The sequence below is a fragment of the Lissotriton vulgaris genome, chromosome 3_1, assembly GCF_964263255.1.
Source record: "Lissotriton vulgaris chromosome 3_1, aLisVul1.2, whole genome shotgun sequence".
Lineage (NCBI taxonomy): Eukaryota > Metazoa > Chordata > Amphibia > Caudata > Salamandridae > Lissotriton > Lissotriton vulgaris.
The window spans coordinates 1,510,167,720-1,510,186,009 of NC_141689.1; the positions used below are offsets into that span (position 1 = coordinate 1,510,167,720).

At 47.7% G+C, this 18,290-nt stretch overlaps 1 protein-coding gene across 2 annotated transcripts in view; it reads right to left on the reverse strand.

Moving 5' to 3' along the window:
• The window catches only part of LOC147728085 (broad substrate specificity ATP-binding cassette transporter ABCG2-like), a 514,375-nt gene that overhangs the window by 166,021 nt on the left and 330,064 nt on the right, over window positions 1-18,290 (reverse strand). For both annotated transcript variants that reach the window (XM_086961970.1, XM_086961971.1), the window contains exon 9: window positions 17,188-17,435. In XM_086961970.1, coding sequence (XP_086818096.1) covers window positions 17,188-17,435 — 248 coding nt within the window. The remainder of the gene's footprint in view (window positions 1-17,187; window positions 17,436-18,290) is intronic.

An 18,290-nucleotide genomic window follows, 5' to 3' on the forward strand; every position in this document is an offset into this window, starting at 1 on the left:
GATTTGCGAGTCTTTATCGGCACATACGCAATTGGCATGCTACATTCTGATCAGGGTCCTGCGTTTAGCTCTAGAGCTTACAAAGAGGCCATGAACAGCATGGGCATTGCATTGCGGTACTCTTCTCCCTTCCATCCTGAGGGAAATGCGGTAGTGGAAAGAAAAAACCGGGACATAAAGCAATCTATAATGGCAAGGATATTAGGTTCGGGTGTTGGGTGGGTCAAACATTTAACAAGTGTCCAACGTGGTCTTAATAATCTGCCAAGAAATTCTCTAAAAGGTCTCACTCCATACGAACTATTGTTCGGCACTAGAATGCACATTCAGGACCTTGATTGTCACACTTCAGTGGTAGAAGAAAAATCCTTTGATATCAAAGACCGTTTGGCGGGTTTTTTTTTTTTTTTAAAAGACCTTTATTTTTTGATATCGCCGACCGTCAGCATAAATTGACATTGCTTTTCAACTGCACAGTTCACAAAACACCGTGAGGGCCCAGTGGGCAATACTGGAGAACATTATACACAGCCTGAGTGCCGGCATCCCGGAGGCCCGGCGGCGCAAAGTGATGGAACAAATCAATATACGCCAGTCATATCTTACCCTGAAAGGTCTCATCTTTGCAATTAGACAGTCGGCATTCATACAGTGCAAGTGTAACATTGCGGTCTTGCAACAACACGAAAGAGGAAGGAAAAAGAGGGAAAAAAACAGAAAGAAAACTACCCCCAAACAACCCCAAGGCCCTCCCTGTTTGCTATCGAGTACATTGATGGAGTCTCTGTCATTCATCCTATGCTAATAATGTGGTTGCGCCCTAAGTGTGTGTCGTACCCACCCACCACCCGCGCTGTCTTCTAGTCCGTATCGCACCCAACCCGCCTTCCCTATGCACCGTTCGTACCCTCCCTTGTCCCACTCCCTAAACTAAAAGCTTCAGTTCTCCTCATGTGGCAGTTGTCCCAGTTCTAAATCATTGTCCAACTCCTTAGCCTGAAGTTCGTCTACTTCCGACATGTCAGTGTCGTCCCCCTCCCCCTTGAGTAGGTATTCCTTGTAGAGGTCCCAGAAGGATTTCGGCCTGATTTTGGGCGGCAGCAGCTCACTGTACAATTCCGTTTGGGTGCAGCAGTATTGGAGGTCCCTGAGCCATCTCGTTTTGGTAGGGAGTGGTCCGCGCATCCAGCACGTTGCCACAACCCTTCTGGCCAACAGCATCGCTACATCCACTATCCTGCGCAACGAAGGGGCCAGCGGTTTGGAGAAGCCCAGCAGTGCGAGCGATGGGGATCTCTGCAGTGGCTCCCCCAGAATCCTGCCTAGCTCCGCAAAGACCTCCTCCCAGAAGGAGCTTACTCCTGGGCATAGCCAGGCCAAATGAAAAAAATCAGCGACCCGGGCTCGACAGCGCTCACACTCCGAGGAGGCACGTAGGCCATAGCGATGTAGCCGCTCAGGGGTATAGTATACCCTCTGCAGAAATTTAAAGTGCACTAGCCGTTGCCTGCCATTAAGAGAAACTTTACGGGTGTTGGCGCAGCAATAGCGCCACATAGCGTCATCGATGGGGGCTTGGAGATCTGTTTCCCACGCTGCTCTAGGAGCAGAGGTTGGCAATGTTTGGTGTGAGGTTCCTAGCTTGTTGACCATAGAGACTAGTTTTGTAGGGGTTTTAGTCTTAATAACGTATGTCAATTCAGGGATCTCCTCAGGTTCCTTCAGCGAGGGGCCCAGTATTTCCCGGCAGGCTGATCGGATCCTGTGATACTGGAACCTTTGTAGCAGCGAGGGAGCCGGGGTGATAGGGGGGAGTTGTTCCCAGGTTTTCAGGGTACCCTCCAAGAACAAGTCCTCCATATTCTGTACGCCAAGGGCTCTTAGGGCCTCTGTTACCCCCTTCTCGTTAAGCGGGTCTAGCCATAGGGCCCAGGCCACCGGCATTTGTGGGGAGTACATCAAGTCACAGCATCGCTCTCCCATTAGTGCATGCCACGCGTGGTTGGTCGCCTTGAGCGAGTCCATCTGTCCGACCGCTCGGTCCGCTGGAAGACAGATCGTGGCTGGCAGGGGGAGTGGGTCAGCAAACAGCCGCTCTAGAATGAGATGCGGTGTACATGCGTCTCCATGGATCCATGAGTGTAAGTGTATCGCCTGTGCCACTCGATAGTAGCGCTCCAGGTCTGGCGCCCCCAGTCCCCCCATTTCGCATGGGAGTGTCAGTGTCGCCCATTTGACTCGAGGTTGTTTCCCGCCCAAGGCAAGCCTGACTAGGACCTGTGTTAATCGTTTAAAGAAGACCCTCGACAGCACAACCGGGATGTTAACGAAGAGGAAGAGGAACCGGGGAAGCACTATCATTTTTATGAGGGCAATCCTGCCCAACAAGGAGAGCGGGAGTCTGACCCAGACGTCCACATCATCCACTAGTTTGTTAAACGCGACCCCGTAGTTGTCCCGTATCAGGATCTCGGGATCCGTGTGTAGGCGGATGCCCAGGTATCTGACCGAGTCATCAGTCCACTGCAGGGGATATTCCATCTCGAATGGCCTCGTGACTGGGGTCAGGGGGAAAGCAATGGACTTGTCCCAGTTCACTTTAAGTCCGGAAAGCGCTCCAAATCGGACCACTTCTCTGAGTATCGAGGTCAAATTGGCTTCTGGGTCACGGACGTACAGTAAAGTGTCGTCGGCATATGTCGAGATACCAATTTTGTAGGGAGGGAAACTAACACCCTCCAGGCTATGGTATTCCCGCATGGCACATGCTAGTGGTTCCGCCACCAGCGCATACAGCAGTGGTGACAAGGGGCATCCCTGTCGGGTTCCCCTACTGATATATATTGGTTCTGAAACCCTGTCACCTATGCGTAGACGGGCCGAGGGGTGGTGGTAAAGTGCCCCTATCCTCTGCAAGAACGGTTCCCCCAGTCCTAATTTTCGCAACACTCTGATCATGAACGGCCATTCGACGGAGTCGAACGCCTTTTCCATATCCAGGAAAATCGCCAACGCGCGATTCTCCTGTTTAACATGCTGTATCGTACCCAGTACCGTGCGAATGTTATAAGTCAGGTTCCGGCTAGGCACGAAACCAGATTGCTCCGGTGCCACGAGGTCCGGGACCAGTAGAGCCAGCCGGTTGGCTAGCACCTTTGCGTACAATTTCGCGTCTACGTTCAGTAAGCTGAGCGGTCTGTATGATCCACAGAGATCAGGAGATTTCCCCGGTTTCGGGATCGTAACCAGCAAAGCTTCCCGCATGGAGGGTGGCATCTCGCCATCTTCGCAGATGGAGTCGAAGAGGGCGATCAGGTGCGGGAGCAGGAGGTCTTTAAATGCTTTGTAAAAGCCTACCGTGAGACCGTCAGAGCCCGGGGCGCTCCCCGACCGCATGCTTCCCAGTGCATCTAAAATCTCGTCTTCGTGTAATGGGGCCATCAGAAATTCCCGGTCTGAGTTCTTGAGGAACAGCATCGAGATATATTCCAGGTATTCGTCGATTTCCGTTTCCGCACCCCCCGCCTTGGAACGATAGAGTTCCGTATAATAGCGCCTAAACGTCTCCAGTATCTGGTCTTCTTCAACTACCCTATCGCCCTCCGGGGTCTGCAGTTCTTCTATCACTAAAGGTCTCCGGGAGCCCTTGACCATGCGGGCCAACAAAGCCCCCGGTCTCTCCCCCTCCCCGTAAGCTCGGGCAGTGGCGTACTTGCCAATGAAAAGGACCTCTCTGTCCGCAAGCGCGTTGTATTCCGTCAGCAAGGGCGGGAGCGCCTGCCCTACTTCACTACCGGAAGCTGCCAGCTGTCGTTTCTCTAAGGCCGCAAGCTTTGTTTCTAAGTCGGAGAGTTCCCTCCTAATGGTGCGCAGGACGCTGGAGTGTTTGGACATGGCCATTCCTCTAATATATACTTTGAAGGCTTCCCATATGGTAAATAAGTTATCAACCGAATTAATATTGGTGGCAAAGTACCGTTCTATGTCATCCGCCATCTCCCCACGGAAGGCGTAGTCTAGCAGAGCATAGGGTGGGAAACGCCAAGTGTAGGGCGGGATCCCCTTCCTGGCGGTGAAAGACGGATCAGGACTGGGGAATGGTCCGATAGTGTGCGCGGGAGAATCTCACACGAGCTGATGCCGCCAAGGACCGAAGAGGAGGCTAGCCAGTAGTCTATTCTAGTGTGTATGTTGTGATAGGCCGAGTAGTGCGTGAATCCGCCCTGCATAGGGTGTTTGTCCCGCCACACATCCACTAGGCCCAGCTTTGTCATCTCCGCTCTCATATAGACAGCAGATGCCACCGGCCTTCGAGCAGGGCCCGCGGATCGATCCCTGGCGGGGTCAAATACAAAGTTGAAGTCCCCCCCCCACAACATTTTGGAGTGTGTGTGTGTCCTACATGTGGCCGACAGGGCGGCATAAAATTCCGGATTATCATGATTGGGACCATAAACATTCACTAGTAACAGATCTAGCCCTCTCCCCGCACACCTAGCGATTACATATCTACCCTCCGCGTCCACATGTACCGGAGTCAGTTTCAATCTCGAGGAGGGGTTAGCCCAGATAATCACGCCACGCGCGTGAGTGGTGAAGCCCGCTGCCACTATATTGCCCGCCAACCCTCTAGTCTGCAACATCCTACTGCGGACAGGTAGGTGTGTTCTTGCAATAGGGCCACATCCACATGATGTCTGTGGAGAAAGCTCAAAACCTTCCTCAGCTTGCGATGGTCGTTTAGCCCCCGCACATTCCAGGTCAGCAGGTTTAGTGTGTGTCGGGCCTGTGGGCGCTCAGACATTACAGCAGCAGACATCGCAATTTACAACATGCCATAGTGACTCCAGAGGCGGGTAGCGTGCAACAGCCCAGGGCACCAATACCTATGGTGGCCGGCCAGTCACTCCATTCACATGCTTTCACTCCAATCCAGTTTCTCATAGCAAACCACGGGCCCTTCGACATCTTAACAACAACAATCCCCCCAAACCAAACTCCAGATCCCGCCCCCCTGTCCCCTCCCCACCCACAGCTGACCACCCCCAACCCGGCCAGACAGAGCCCCCCACGAATCCCCATCAACTCAAGAACCTCAAAGTGTTAGGCAATACGAGTCCCAACTCCCTGGGGAGTGTCTCGACCAAAAGCACAGGGGCAAAGCGTGCCAAGACTGCATAGAACCACCAACGGTTTCAAAGTTTATCTCCAGTTCTGCACCTCTGCCCAGCCCCAAAGCGTTCCAGTGCCTTACACGGAGTTCACCCATTTCCCCCGTTCCCCCCAAACCCGACCCCGCTGTCAATTCTTGGAACGCCTTTTCGGCACTTGTAGTCTTCCCCTTCATCACCAGGTCAGTGCGCACCGCGGTTTGGTTTCTCCTCCCATCTTACATCAAGTGTCCCCAAATGTATCTGACGTACAGCTCACCTTATGGGGATGCGCATTGTCTGTGTGGTAGCGAGTCTAACCTCACCGTCCACAGAAGGGAGCAATACATACTGTGTGCGACGCCTCAGTCCTGTTCCTCCAAGGTCGATGCTGCCCCCGAATCCTCTCCGTGGTGCTGTCGGTGTTCCTTACGCTCTCTAGCCCACGTTTTCAGAGACTTCTGCAGCTCCTTAGGGTCCGTGAAGAAGTACGATTTCCCGCCAGTGTTAATCCTCAGTTTGGCCGGGTAAAGCATCGCATAGTCGAGTCCCAACTCGCGTAGCTGCTTCTTATGTGGTATGAATTGACGGCGCTCCTCTTGTACTTTGGCCGTGAAGTCGGGGTATAGCGATATGTCCATGCCTTCCATCTGTAGCTTTCCTTTTTCCCTAGCCAACCGCAAAGCTGTGTCTCTGTCCCTGTAGTTCAGGAGCTTTGCTATGATGGGTCGGGGAGGCGCGCCAGGCTGAGGTTGAGGGCCCAAAGTGCGATGCGCCCGCTCCACGATGAACATTGGGGAGAAGGCCTCCTCCCCAAGCAGTACTTTCAGCAAGTTCTCGACGTAGAGCTCCATTTTACCAGTCCGAGTTGATTCTGCCTCTTCCGTTATACGAATGTTCGATCTGCGGGAGCGCGCTTCTAAGTCCTCAGCTTTGTCACGGATCACTTGTAGCAGCCTGCCGAATTGCCGACGGTCCTTGTCCCACTCGGTCTGCACCTCCTCGGCCTCCGTGAGGCGTCTCTCCGCCATATCTAGGCGCTCCGCATGCTTGTCTACTCGTTCCGCCATGCGGTCCATGCGATACGACAAAGCGTCTATCTTGGAGCCCACCGCCTCGATGCTGTTCTGGATGCCCTTCTCCATCGCTGCCAGCAGGTCCCGAAGTTCTGCAGGTGCCGCTGTTGCCGCAGCCCCTTTAGGGGAGGCCTCCGGCGCCGGTAGCTCAGACCCCTTAGGCCTTCGGCGTTCAAACGATAGTTTGGCCTGCGCTGCATCGTTTTTCCCCATGTCGTCCTCCCGGGGCAGGGGGGCTCTGTCTCTGAGAAACCCCCTCGTCACGGTCTAGGCAGGGCCGTGAGAGTAGTGCTCCGATCGCTCCTTCACCACCCCCGGCTGCCGCACTAGCGTTGGTGGAGCAGGTGGGCCAAAATGGCGGCTACGTTGTGAGTGCCGCCTCTGCTGCGCTTCTTGTTCTGGCCACCGCTGTCCGCAGATTTATGCTAGCCCCTCCGGGTTCGCAGCTGACAGTGCCTTTTCAGCAGTAGCGCCGCGATGCGTGGGCTCCCAGGTGGCTCAAGGGGTACACGCGGCCGGCGTGGTCCCCAAGCCTCCGCTCTCCGTGCTAGTTCGCCGCCGTGTCCACCGTGCTCCGTCGCGGTGTGGCTGTGAGGGGGTGTCGTTGCGTTAGCCCTGGGGTGGTGTGTTGCGGCTGTGAGGGGGCTCCCGTGTGGCCAGGTGGCGACGCGCCGAGCCCAGCGCCGATCGCCCCGTCTCCTCCAGTGTCCGGGGCCGCACGTCGGATGACGTCGTTCGGTCTACTCCGCAGGGCAGGCCGCGGCTTCAGGCCTGGTCCGCCACCTCTCTCTCTCGCGGATCTTCTCCGAGTTTCCTCCGCAGCTAGCGACCGCGCCGGCTCACTCAATCGGGTCTGGGGGTACCAGGGGTCACCAGGTACAGCACACAGCTACGCTGGCATTCTGCAGGATAGTTTATCAGGATATTTTAGGGGCTTAGGCGAGGAGCCGAAAGCTCACACGTCCGCCATCGACGCTGGCTAGCTCCGCCCCCCGTTTGGCAGGTTTTAAATGAAACAAGAAAAAACCTGAGTAACAAAAAGTTGAAACAACAGCCGACAACCACTGAAGAAAAAACACCTGTCCCAGCAAGACCTGTCTGGATTCCAAAGATTGGGGATCTGGTCAGAGAGAAGATCGCGGTGAAGAAGGAATTTGGGCCTTCTTACAGAAAAGCAGTACTTGTCTTAGCAGTCAGCGGAACAAGATCAGTTGTACTACCGCCTCTTGCTGGTAAAAAGGAGAACAGAGTTGTATCCATCGACCTGGTAAAACCACAATCATGTGGCCAATAATAAGTAGTACGCCCAGTGGACTCCCAAGAAATAGCAGAATACCGAAATTTGCTACAATCAAAGAGGCTCATACTGAGAGACTAATCACATTTGATAAACCTGCAGTGAATAAAAAAGGACTATGCAATAATGCCATGGAACTTGTGCCTCTTGAAACCCAAATTGCAACAGCTCGTCAAGAAACACCAGTCTACAATGATGTAGCTTCTGACTATGCTAATGAAACAAAGAAAAATGCAAAAGCAAATGAAAATCCGGAAATAATTCCAACCATTGACAGAACTGCATCTGGCTACTTCATCAACTTCAACGACTTTTCTGAAGATCAAAGCGAGCATGAAGAAGCGCCTGCAACAAAAACTTTCAAAAACAAAGTAATTGAACTTTTTCACCAACTAAAAGAAACATATCTGATTTCACCATGAATTGAATTTTGGATTGTGTTATGTGTACTTACTCTCCTGCTTTGGCTCATCCTGATTCTATGTTTGGGAAAATTCATAGATGGAAAATATAGTACAATGGACACAACAAGTCAGAACATCAACTTGGTCCTAAAGCCTCACACATCCTCCCACATCGAGAAAAGAGAACTGTCATCTGTGAACATCTCAGCCAAACTAATACCCGGTGGGGTAGCATGGGACAGAACTGATTATGACATTTTTGGCCTGGTTGAGCTCTTGAAATATCCACATCAGTTCAAGATTTCATTAAGTGACTTTGTGACACCCAGTACCTTTTCTGATGATTGGGACTTTGAAAACATTAATAATATGATGTCAGATTTAGTAATGTCAGCCAAATTTACAGACCATGGTTATTTACAGGGTTCATCGAACTATGAAGAGTTATACTGTTATAATAATTTTGGGGATCACTATTTGCATAAAACTGCTCAGCCTAGAAATGTTTTATCGTATAACCAATGGGAACACTGTCCAACTCACCAAAAGGCAGCTAGAAAACATTTTATGAGAAATTCCAGTACTTCTCAGGGTTTAACAACAGTGATCCAGAAATGTTTTATTTTAAAATATTAACTAGGACAGAAATGAAAACCATGTTGACAAACACTAAATTGACTTATTATGAAAAACTTTATGACAAAATGTCTACATTTGGTTTCGAACTTTGGAAAAACACAATTGAAACAAAAACGATCTGGGGTACCAAAGATTGGCAAGTACAAGGCCTAGAAGCTTTATTTAGGGCCTGCATGATCCCAGAACAAATGATATTCTTGAATGACACAATTCAACAAACTACTTGTCTTGGCCTAGCTAAGATAAAAGACTTAAATAAACCTTCTATTCCGAAACCCATAACTGATAGTGACAGCACTACAGATGTGGAGATAGACGTATCCCATATTTTACACCAAAACAGAACACATCCTGATTGGAAAAAGTGGTTGATCTGGCCAACAGACACAAGTAACTGTCAAGATAGATTCCTGAACAAAACACAGGGGTTCAAAATGACAAGTCCAGACCCAAGATACTCCTAGAGACAACATCCAGGGATAGTTACAACGTACAGTGTAGGGAAGCTATGCCTTGAGTGGCTAGAGAAATCCAAACTGGCTGAAATTAAGCAACACTTGACTTTACTTAAAGACGGTGCTGACTTGCGTGATTTCATAATGGGACCACGCAAACAGCGTCAAAAAGTTTCATAGCGGCCGGTATATACGCTGCGTACCACGAAGCTTGGAAAGTAATGCAAATTGAAACAGCAGAAAATACGAGAAATTGATCGTATAAATTTGGAAAAATCACTTTTTGTGGTGGACAATGGGTTAACGACTCTGTCCTCCAGAATATATTCACTGGACAGCATTGTATCATCTGCTTTTGATATAATAGAGCAAGACTTACTAATGTTACAACATGGTCAGTCTCAATTACGTTCTATTGTACAGCTTGGTTGGACGTTGCAAAATCTGCGTTCAGGCTACGTACCATGGCGTTTAATCAACACAACGTCATTATTCGGTATCTTTAACCTTACTGATAAACAAATCAGTCTGGCACAAAAAAGAGCAGACTATACGATTCTGAGCATTGAAAAACTTGAGAGATTACCATTGACAATGTCAGAGAGACCTGTCATTGAATGGATAATACATGGAACGATTACAATTCCGATAACAACTTTCCAGTTTAAATACTGCCAAAAGTATATACCTGTGGGCCAGTATGAAAGGTTGGGTAAAGAATACATCAAATCAACCTGGAGTTTACCTTATACACACAGATGTTATATTGAAGGGAAAAAGGAAGTATTCCTTAGTGGAAACAACTGTAAAGATATCACTAAGCGGTACACTTCTGTGTCAAGGTATTAATTTGCATGGAGCCTGCGAAGCGTCTTCAAATAACCTTTCATGTCACCTGCATGGCACGTCTGCAAAACAGATAGAGCCAGTTTTTAGACCACTTTCTAACGGCAGTTACATTTTAATAAGTGACCACAGCTGTTGTGGCATGCTGCCAGGAAAAGCCTATGTGACAACCGTAACTTCCAGGGCCGTTTGCTGTATGCAAGTATTGTATCCACACTGCAACCCAGATATGGGGGCTGCGTTATGGCCTTCGTTGAATATCTCTTCTATTCGAATTGATACTTTAAGCAGAATGAAGTCTATTCTTTTACAGACAACTGTGCCTTTAATGTCATCTAAAGGAACGTATGATCTGCAAGTGGCAAGGACATCGGCAGAGACACATTCCCTTTTATCGTAGAAATATTGAGCCAAATCTTAAACATGTCTGATACCAGTGGCATCGCACATGTATTTAAGACAGTTTTTACGGGACTGTTAGCACCCTTTGAAACAGTTCTGGGCATCTTCCCGAATTTTGTCCATTCTGTCTTTGGCGGCCTACCCTTAATCCTGGGACTCGTGGCAGGAATTTTGTCTTTGCTCCTTCTGCACCGATATGGCAAGCCAACCCATAGACAAGACTCACGCAATGATGGAAGAAACGATCCTAGCAATACGATACCAAGACCGTATCACTAAGGTCCTCGGATCGGAGTACAACCTGGTTTCTTTCATTTAGACCGATCTGGCAAGATTGCATCTTACCTGTGCTTCGATGTCTGCTATGCGGAGAAGAATGTGTGTTGGACGTCTGTCTTACACTACCATCAACAGTACCAATGGATATCGATACTTTGCTAGGTCCTGTAAAGACTCATGCATCGTGTTGTCCCCAGCGGCTACCGATTCTGATGACGGCATTCATTGAGACTTCACCACTACGAGTAGGTGGCGGTGAGGTACGAGAGGAAAGCAGCACCAAACAGGTACAACATTCTGTGAGCATTGCTGATCCTAACATCAATGATAGCAATCACGCAGAGAACTGCACAGTTGCAGTATTTTCGAAATTGGTCGAAATTTCACCTGATGTTGTAGACCAATTTTTTGCGAGTCTGTCTGAAATAATGTTCTCCCCTGAGCAATGAGAATGAAAATATTTTAACAAGCACACAGCGTTCCTTGAACTCTGAATTCGGCCTTCAGTTTTGATAAACAAAGCGACCGAAAATATTTGGAACTATTTTTTCTCCGGAAAGCGAAATTATTGTTTACATTTTCCAAAGTATTTACCTTTTTTGGCACATGGTACTCTGCTTAAAGTAGAATTATTCTTAGAGAACAGAGCTTCTATTTTTAGGATACTAGAGACAATATTTAACCTCAGCCTCTAGCACATATATACAGCATTTTGTATTAATATGTGATGGAATGGTCTCGACCTTCTTTTCTGTATTAACAGTCATTTCATGTGTAATTTTCGCAATTCATTCAGCTGATATAAATATGCATTTAACTGAATGATGACACTGCTTGAAAAACATACAGTACCAACACTCATTTTCGTGTATTTACCATATACCATTTCAAATGCGAAAATATGTATTTTGGGGTGGGTTGGAAAACACATATGCATCGTTATATTTTTACTATTGCTTCGTTTTTTAGTAATGATGGACATTAATCCGTGGAGTGGGTGTCGTGTTTCTATCTAGGACCCTAATTCGATATTCCCGATTCAAGCCCTTATGCGGTTATAGTCAATAATATCCTTACAAAGGCATAAGAATCATAGCCATATTCAGTAATAGCCCATGCAGTCCAAAGCACAGCACGGCTACTCCCATAGACTCCTAGAAAGCACAACGAGTTCTTTAAACAAACCAAGCCTCCAGCAGCCCGGGAAATTCCCCCTGCTTTTGTTTTGATTTGAACAAGAACTCCTGAAGTCCAGAAAGAACTGTTAGTTCTTAGTGACGTCTTATGTCCAAGCTTACGTCAAACTCGGCACCTTTCAGGTATAAATATACCAACAGTTGCCTTAAACAAACACACGGTGGTTTTGGAGCAGAGCGGCTATCTACTTGCCCGAGAGCCCAGCTGATGCGAGAGCCCACGGAAGCCGCCCCTCCCGTTTGACGCACTGAGAGAGACGCTGTCTTTTTCTCCAGCCGAGAAAATCTAGCTCCGGTGTTTCCGGCCTACCCTTGCGGGTTGATGGGGGATCGAGTACTGAAGCGAGAGATACCAGACCTCCCACATTCTATTACCAAGGTACGGAGCTGACTAAAACCCCTAAGAGAATTCTTGATGCAGATTCTTGGCAAAACAATCTTAACCGGCTTAACTTAAACTGCTACTTACTTACTCCTTCCCAAGTATTAGGCTTAGGTCAGGTACACCGGGGTAGGCGTAGTTAGAAGCACCAGTTGAGTACGTTAGTCAATGTTTTTATGTATGTATATATTTTATCCATTTTAAAGTATCATATGGCTAAGAAACCATATCAATGCTTTTACAGTATTATTTCATAATACTACTTTTACTGTACGCACTTTACTTTATGATAAGTATTGCAATTGTGGCAATTCATTTTTCTTGCATGAGAAAGAAGACTGCTCAATAAATAACACCTTTTATTGAAAACGCCCGTCTCTCTATTTCTCTGCACTCTGGTGAAACTAAGTATGCACGGTTGACTGAGTGAAATAGCTGCCTATTGTTTTCACACGACTCTAGAGATACACTCTTATTCTGAGGGAGCAAAGTTGTCATGTTTATACGGTTGTCAGAAACTGAATCCCTTCTTGTCTGAATCAGGGAAGTTCATCCCTCCCTATTCATTCAAGAAAGTTTCTAGTGACCTCTGAGTTAGCTGGCACAAACCTAAATTAAGTCTAACATAGTCAGTAGAGACCTAGATGACCTCAGTTCTAGGTCTACACTGCTGTTTAAGTTATTCCAATGCGCAGGGCCTATTGGGAAAATAGGAACTACACTACACTTTGGGTGGGAGAACCGGCGGGAAAAACAAGTGCGGAAAAGAGGTGTGCCCACCTCTACCACTCCACCCCTCAGGTGGGGGAGGTGAGGTGAAGCACAACTCCTAGTCCCCGCCATCTTGAGGATGGGGGACCCAACCAACCAGGGACAGGCTTGTGCTCCGCTCCCACTGGAGGGTGGCACAATAGGGGGTGTACCCAACCCAGGGAAGGGACCCATTGGTCCCTGCCATCTACCTACCTGTAACGCCCCTAAATCTAGTATTTAGGGGCAACCTGAACCGTGCTTCTTCAGACCCATAAACAACAAGAAGAAAAGAAGAAGGACCGAACAGCTGTGCAGCCAGCTAAGAATAGGAAGACGCCCACTGACTTGGCCCCAGCCCTACAGGCCTGTCTCCCCTCAAACTTGCTCCTGCGAAATCCCGGTGTGTCTTGCAGCCAGCAACCTCAAAAATCTCGGAGGACCTGCCTGCCTTCACTTCCAAAGACTGCTTCTCCCGTGAACATCAGGTTTGTGAAGTAGTGTGGCTCACTGGTTAGAGGCGGCAGACCTGAGAGCAGAGGACGGCCCGGGACCAGGGTTCGATTCCCGGCGCGGCAGGTTTCTGGACCAGGGTCAGCGGACTCGATAATTCTCTCGCCTCGGTGCCCACTCTGATCAGCGATCACACTCGGCAACTCTGGGCATTAGCTTGCCTCATCTTCACTAACGGCCCCACCAGACCGCCGGGGATGCCTGGTCTCACCCTGGAGATACCCATTAAGGGACCATCTCTCAGGGAAGCCAGGAAGGGTTTCGCAGCGGTCGAAGCGCCTTGGGACCCTACGGGTAAGTAGTGCGCTATATAAATGCCAATACGTTTGTTCAACTGCAACCTCTGACAGCAGCCGGAGACCGCGAATCCAGCCCACTCTGCACCCGCCAATCCCTGCCCTAGCAGAAAAACACCATGAGGAGGTCAGCCCAGCGATCCTGAACTGAGATCCGGCGACTTCTGACCTGCCTCAAGCCTCCAGCCGACGCCTGCAGTCTAAATCCAGAAGGTCCCCCTATCTGCGACCAGGAGCTGGTAAGAAGCTCCGACCCCAAATGGCACCCCTGTACCCGACGCCCCACTGCTTTGTGTGCCCAAACTGACGGTGCCTAACCAACCCCTAATTTCCCAACTTACCTCTCGAAGTGGTGGTCGCACCCCGAAGTCCTTCGTCTCCTGCCTGCAGTGCTTTTGCAAACTGGAGGTTTCACATTGAAAACAACAGGGCGCCCGACGTCGAAACAGCACTCAGCACCCGGCCGCCTCAGTGCCACTGAGGGTGCACTTTTGTGCTACTTTGTTTCCCCATTTGCCCTGACCTAAACCCTAGGAGATTTGCTCCTACAACCCAGTGGCCTGCTTGCCAGCAGCCACCAAACGGAGGCCCCCAATCCCCCATTGGGTAACATTGGGCCTCAACACTCTGCACCCTAGTGCTGCTGAGGGTGTAACAAGAGTGCATCACTGACCCTGGAGGACCCCCGAGTCGAACCCCGGGAACCTTATCTCCCACAGTCGAGAACTTACCAGTGAACCCATAACCTGTTTTTCCTCAATAGGATAACATTGACAATTTCCTTCCAAAAAGTTTTAAGTGTGGAGTTTTGAAATCTAAAAACATTATTTCAAAATGGCACGAATAACCAAAACGTATTTACTCACCTGTTTGCAGGAAATGTCCCAGTGCTGAATCTAGGTATCCAGCACTGAGTTAGAAAGGTAACGTAAAAAGTGACTTACCTGTAATTTACTGAAAAAGCCTATTCATTTCAATGTACTGTATTTGCTAAGTATTGAAACCTACTGCATCCCCTGTAAATCAAACAAAGTAAAATTCCTATTGCATTTTCAAACTGTTCTACAATCAGCAACGTATTACTGTAAAGTATTTAATGCTAACCTGTGCCAGGCTTGCTTGGTTCTAAAAATAAAACAACAGTTAACACTGTCCTCTGATACTGCCTTACTGCTCGACCACTCTACCACAAATAGAGAGTAAGGTTCTATCTAACTTTGACCTCTGACTACCTCTGGGGTCACCTGGACTCTATACACACTATACCTCATTTTGATGTAGTAAATATAGAACCAGTTTCCTACAGGAAGCACCAGAAAACAGACGTCGACACATGGAAATAATACTAGACAAGCATTGATTAGCAGCACTAGTACCCGAAGAGGGACGATGCCTGTTATGCATGATTTTTCATTTCAGTGCGGTGATGCGGATCACCACATTTAAATGTGTTAGTCTAACGCCAGATGCGTGGTCCTTGGCAGGGCTGAATTAGGTGACGTGGATTGGGACAAGCTGTGCATGCTAAGGCGTTTATGTCATGGGGTATAAAGTGGACGTTTGTCTATTTTTCTGTGTAAAAATAATATGGGCTGTTTCTTTACCTTCCGGTACATTTCTGAACAATTTGTTAAGCTAAATTGTATTGTTGCATTGTGTGCGCATGCTGGGAGAACAAGTGTCTGGCAGACATGCAAAAAATTATCCTAGGTCTCAGTATTAACTTACACACTTCTAAGCAGTAATTCCAATCCTAGAATGAGTTACCTGTTTGCTATACAACAACAGTTTTTAAAACAAGTGCTTTACAAGCCTGTATAAGTAGCAACGGTTTTAAAGGGACTTGTTTTCGTGCCAGGTATTGCTTTTCCCAGTTCATGGAAGGGACAAAAAACAACTCCAGATAATAATATGGTTGACAGGAAGGTGCGATAGCAGAACATTGATACGTTTGGATCTGGTGAGTACTGCGGGCAGCAAGTGCTTGATACACTATTTGCATAAGAAAATACAATATCTTATTTTCATTATCCTCCATTAGTTATTAGTTAGGAAGTGGGAAGAGAAGCGTTCACAGACAGCATTCAGTTAGTCTTACGGAGACAAAGAATGCTGTGGTCTGTGATAAATGCCGCCCAGAAGTCATAGGTATATGCATTGGGAGCTGCCATTGAAAGGAAGTGGAAATGTGCTTTAGATGTTGCCTGTATTGATGGCTACTGTGCGGTTGCAGACTTCGCTGGGCTGACAGTGGGTGGAGAAATGCTAAGTTGTCACTATAGGTTTAATTACATGAATCGCGCATTCTCTCTGGTGTTTGTCCTTGGGGTACTTGCTGACTGGTGCTACACATGGGATCTGGTTTGCCTTTGGCAGGAGGTATGGTTTAGTGGGGTACATAGTGTAAATTAATGTAGGTGTGAGGAAACAAAAACTCGGATCCTTTGTACATTTAATATTATTGTGTGCATCATGCAGAGGATGAAAAGAAGCAGGAGCGGCTTTGATGCCATAGAGGCTAGCAGCAGGAACTGTTTTGGGGTGGTCAGTTGAAGAGGTTGTTTAACATGTTTTAAACTACCACAGTAGCATTGGGGAGGGTAGCAGCTGAAAGGCTCTGTCTGTACTGGTAGGCAGTGGTTTGATGGCGACCGGCCATCAGTCTTTTTGTCAGTGGTGGACAGGGGAGCAGTGGGCGGCGGTCACGGGTTCGCAGTGACATCTGAGAGGTGGTTTTAAAGGCGGGTGGAAAAGCATAACTGTGGGTTACGTAGGGGTGAGAGTAGAGTTAATGGATGCGTTAGTAGCAGGCACGAAGGCAGTGGTGTGTGTTTGGAGGTGGCTAACTCAGCGGGCTTCGCTTGAAGGTGGGTCATCAGGTAGGAGGATGTGTTTTGGTGGGCCGGCTGGCGGCAGTGTCATATAACTTTGCTGGAGGGTGCAGCAGCAGTATTTACTGATATATGTAAATCGACCCATGAAAGGGCGGATGTGATCAATTGATGAACCAGAATCCTTTTTTTATGGCTGGGGTGAGCCCCTGCAGTATGGTGGGTCGCTGGCCTGAGAGCTCTTGACTGACACGGAGAATTGGGGCCCCCTCCATGTACTTTGCAGGGAGGGTTCCCTCAAGTTTCGTTACGCCTCTGGACCAGTACCACTTCCCCTCCCACTCCAGCGCAAATTCTCTACAGATCTTGTGGCGAGGCAGAGGAAAGGCAGATGCTGCAAATGAATGTAAATAGTGACATACCTATGCCAATGCTTAGAGGTCGCTGCCTCCCCATGGGTTACAATGCTTTAATTTTGACTGTTTATCTCAGTTTTAATCTCTTTCGAAGGCTGCTTCAAAGGGCATCCTCTATACCATACATAAAGAATTGACTATTTTCTTGTAGTCTAGTTATATGCATTTAACTGTTGTTCTGAAGAAACAAGACCAGCTTTAGTAAGATTAAACCAATCGATGTCATACTTTACAAAAAAGAGCCAGTATATTTACCTGAGCCACTGAAGCTTGTGGGTTGCCCAACAAATTTTTGACTGTCCGTTTAGACACCCACTTCAGCTGGTGAAAGAATGATGTGGTGTATGTTATCTGTCTGGTAAATATATTTGACTTCACTTTTTCTCCCATTGCCATTTTCCCTAATTCAAGTTTGACTTCATGGTAAAGGTTAGTGTTCTGATAACACTCTGCTAATTTCTCGACAACCGTCCTGTCACCACCTTCCTTCTTTTCCATGGGATCTTTGGGTGAAAGGAAAAAGGAAACATTTTTAATTTTAACCTGGTATACCATTCACAGAACAGCTTGTTCACCAAATAATGCATTAAAATGGTAATTAGTATTTCAAACTTTGAGAAACATTTTACAAAGTTTCGCCTTGGTGTATAATACTGTTGAAATCTAACATACTGCATGACGAAATTGGCGATAAAACTATTTTGAAAAGGATAGCAACCAGATTTTTGGACTGTGTATAAACTTAGTGTCACCTGTATGTTGTTTGTCATTCACCTTAGGTGGAATTGTAGGATGTACACCATGCCAAGCTTTACAGCACAACCTTCGGTCTATCACTCTGTAAATTCATCTGATATGCAAGCAAATTAAGAGTAAGCATTAGTCCTTGGATAGTCGTTGGCCTCTGTCACCAGAATTTTTCTAATTTGTGTCCTGAAAGCATGTTCTAACAACTTAAATTGACTGATGTGGTAGTGGTGGGTGTGCCCTACAAGTTGAACTAGAAGCTGATGCTTCTCTCCAATTTAGGCACCCAAGATTACTATAAAAGAGTGCCTTTATGGCAGGATTGCCAGTTGAATAAAGGTGAATTTGATTGATTGATTTAGTGCCTTTTTTAAATTAAATGACAACCAATTTTACACCCCTATTTTTACACTCTTAACTATGAGTTACTTTGAGTTTGGACAGACAGCAAAAACTAGCTGTTGTCCTGGCTGCCCTATATAAAGAGTATACATGGTTAGACACTAAGGGGCCGATTACGATGTCAGTCGGAAAGCATATCGACCGACTTGGTTTCGGAATGGTTTCCGACCGACTCGGGTTCAGGGAGTCCGACCAACTGATTACGATGT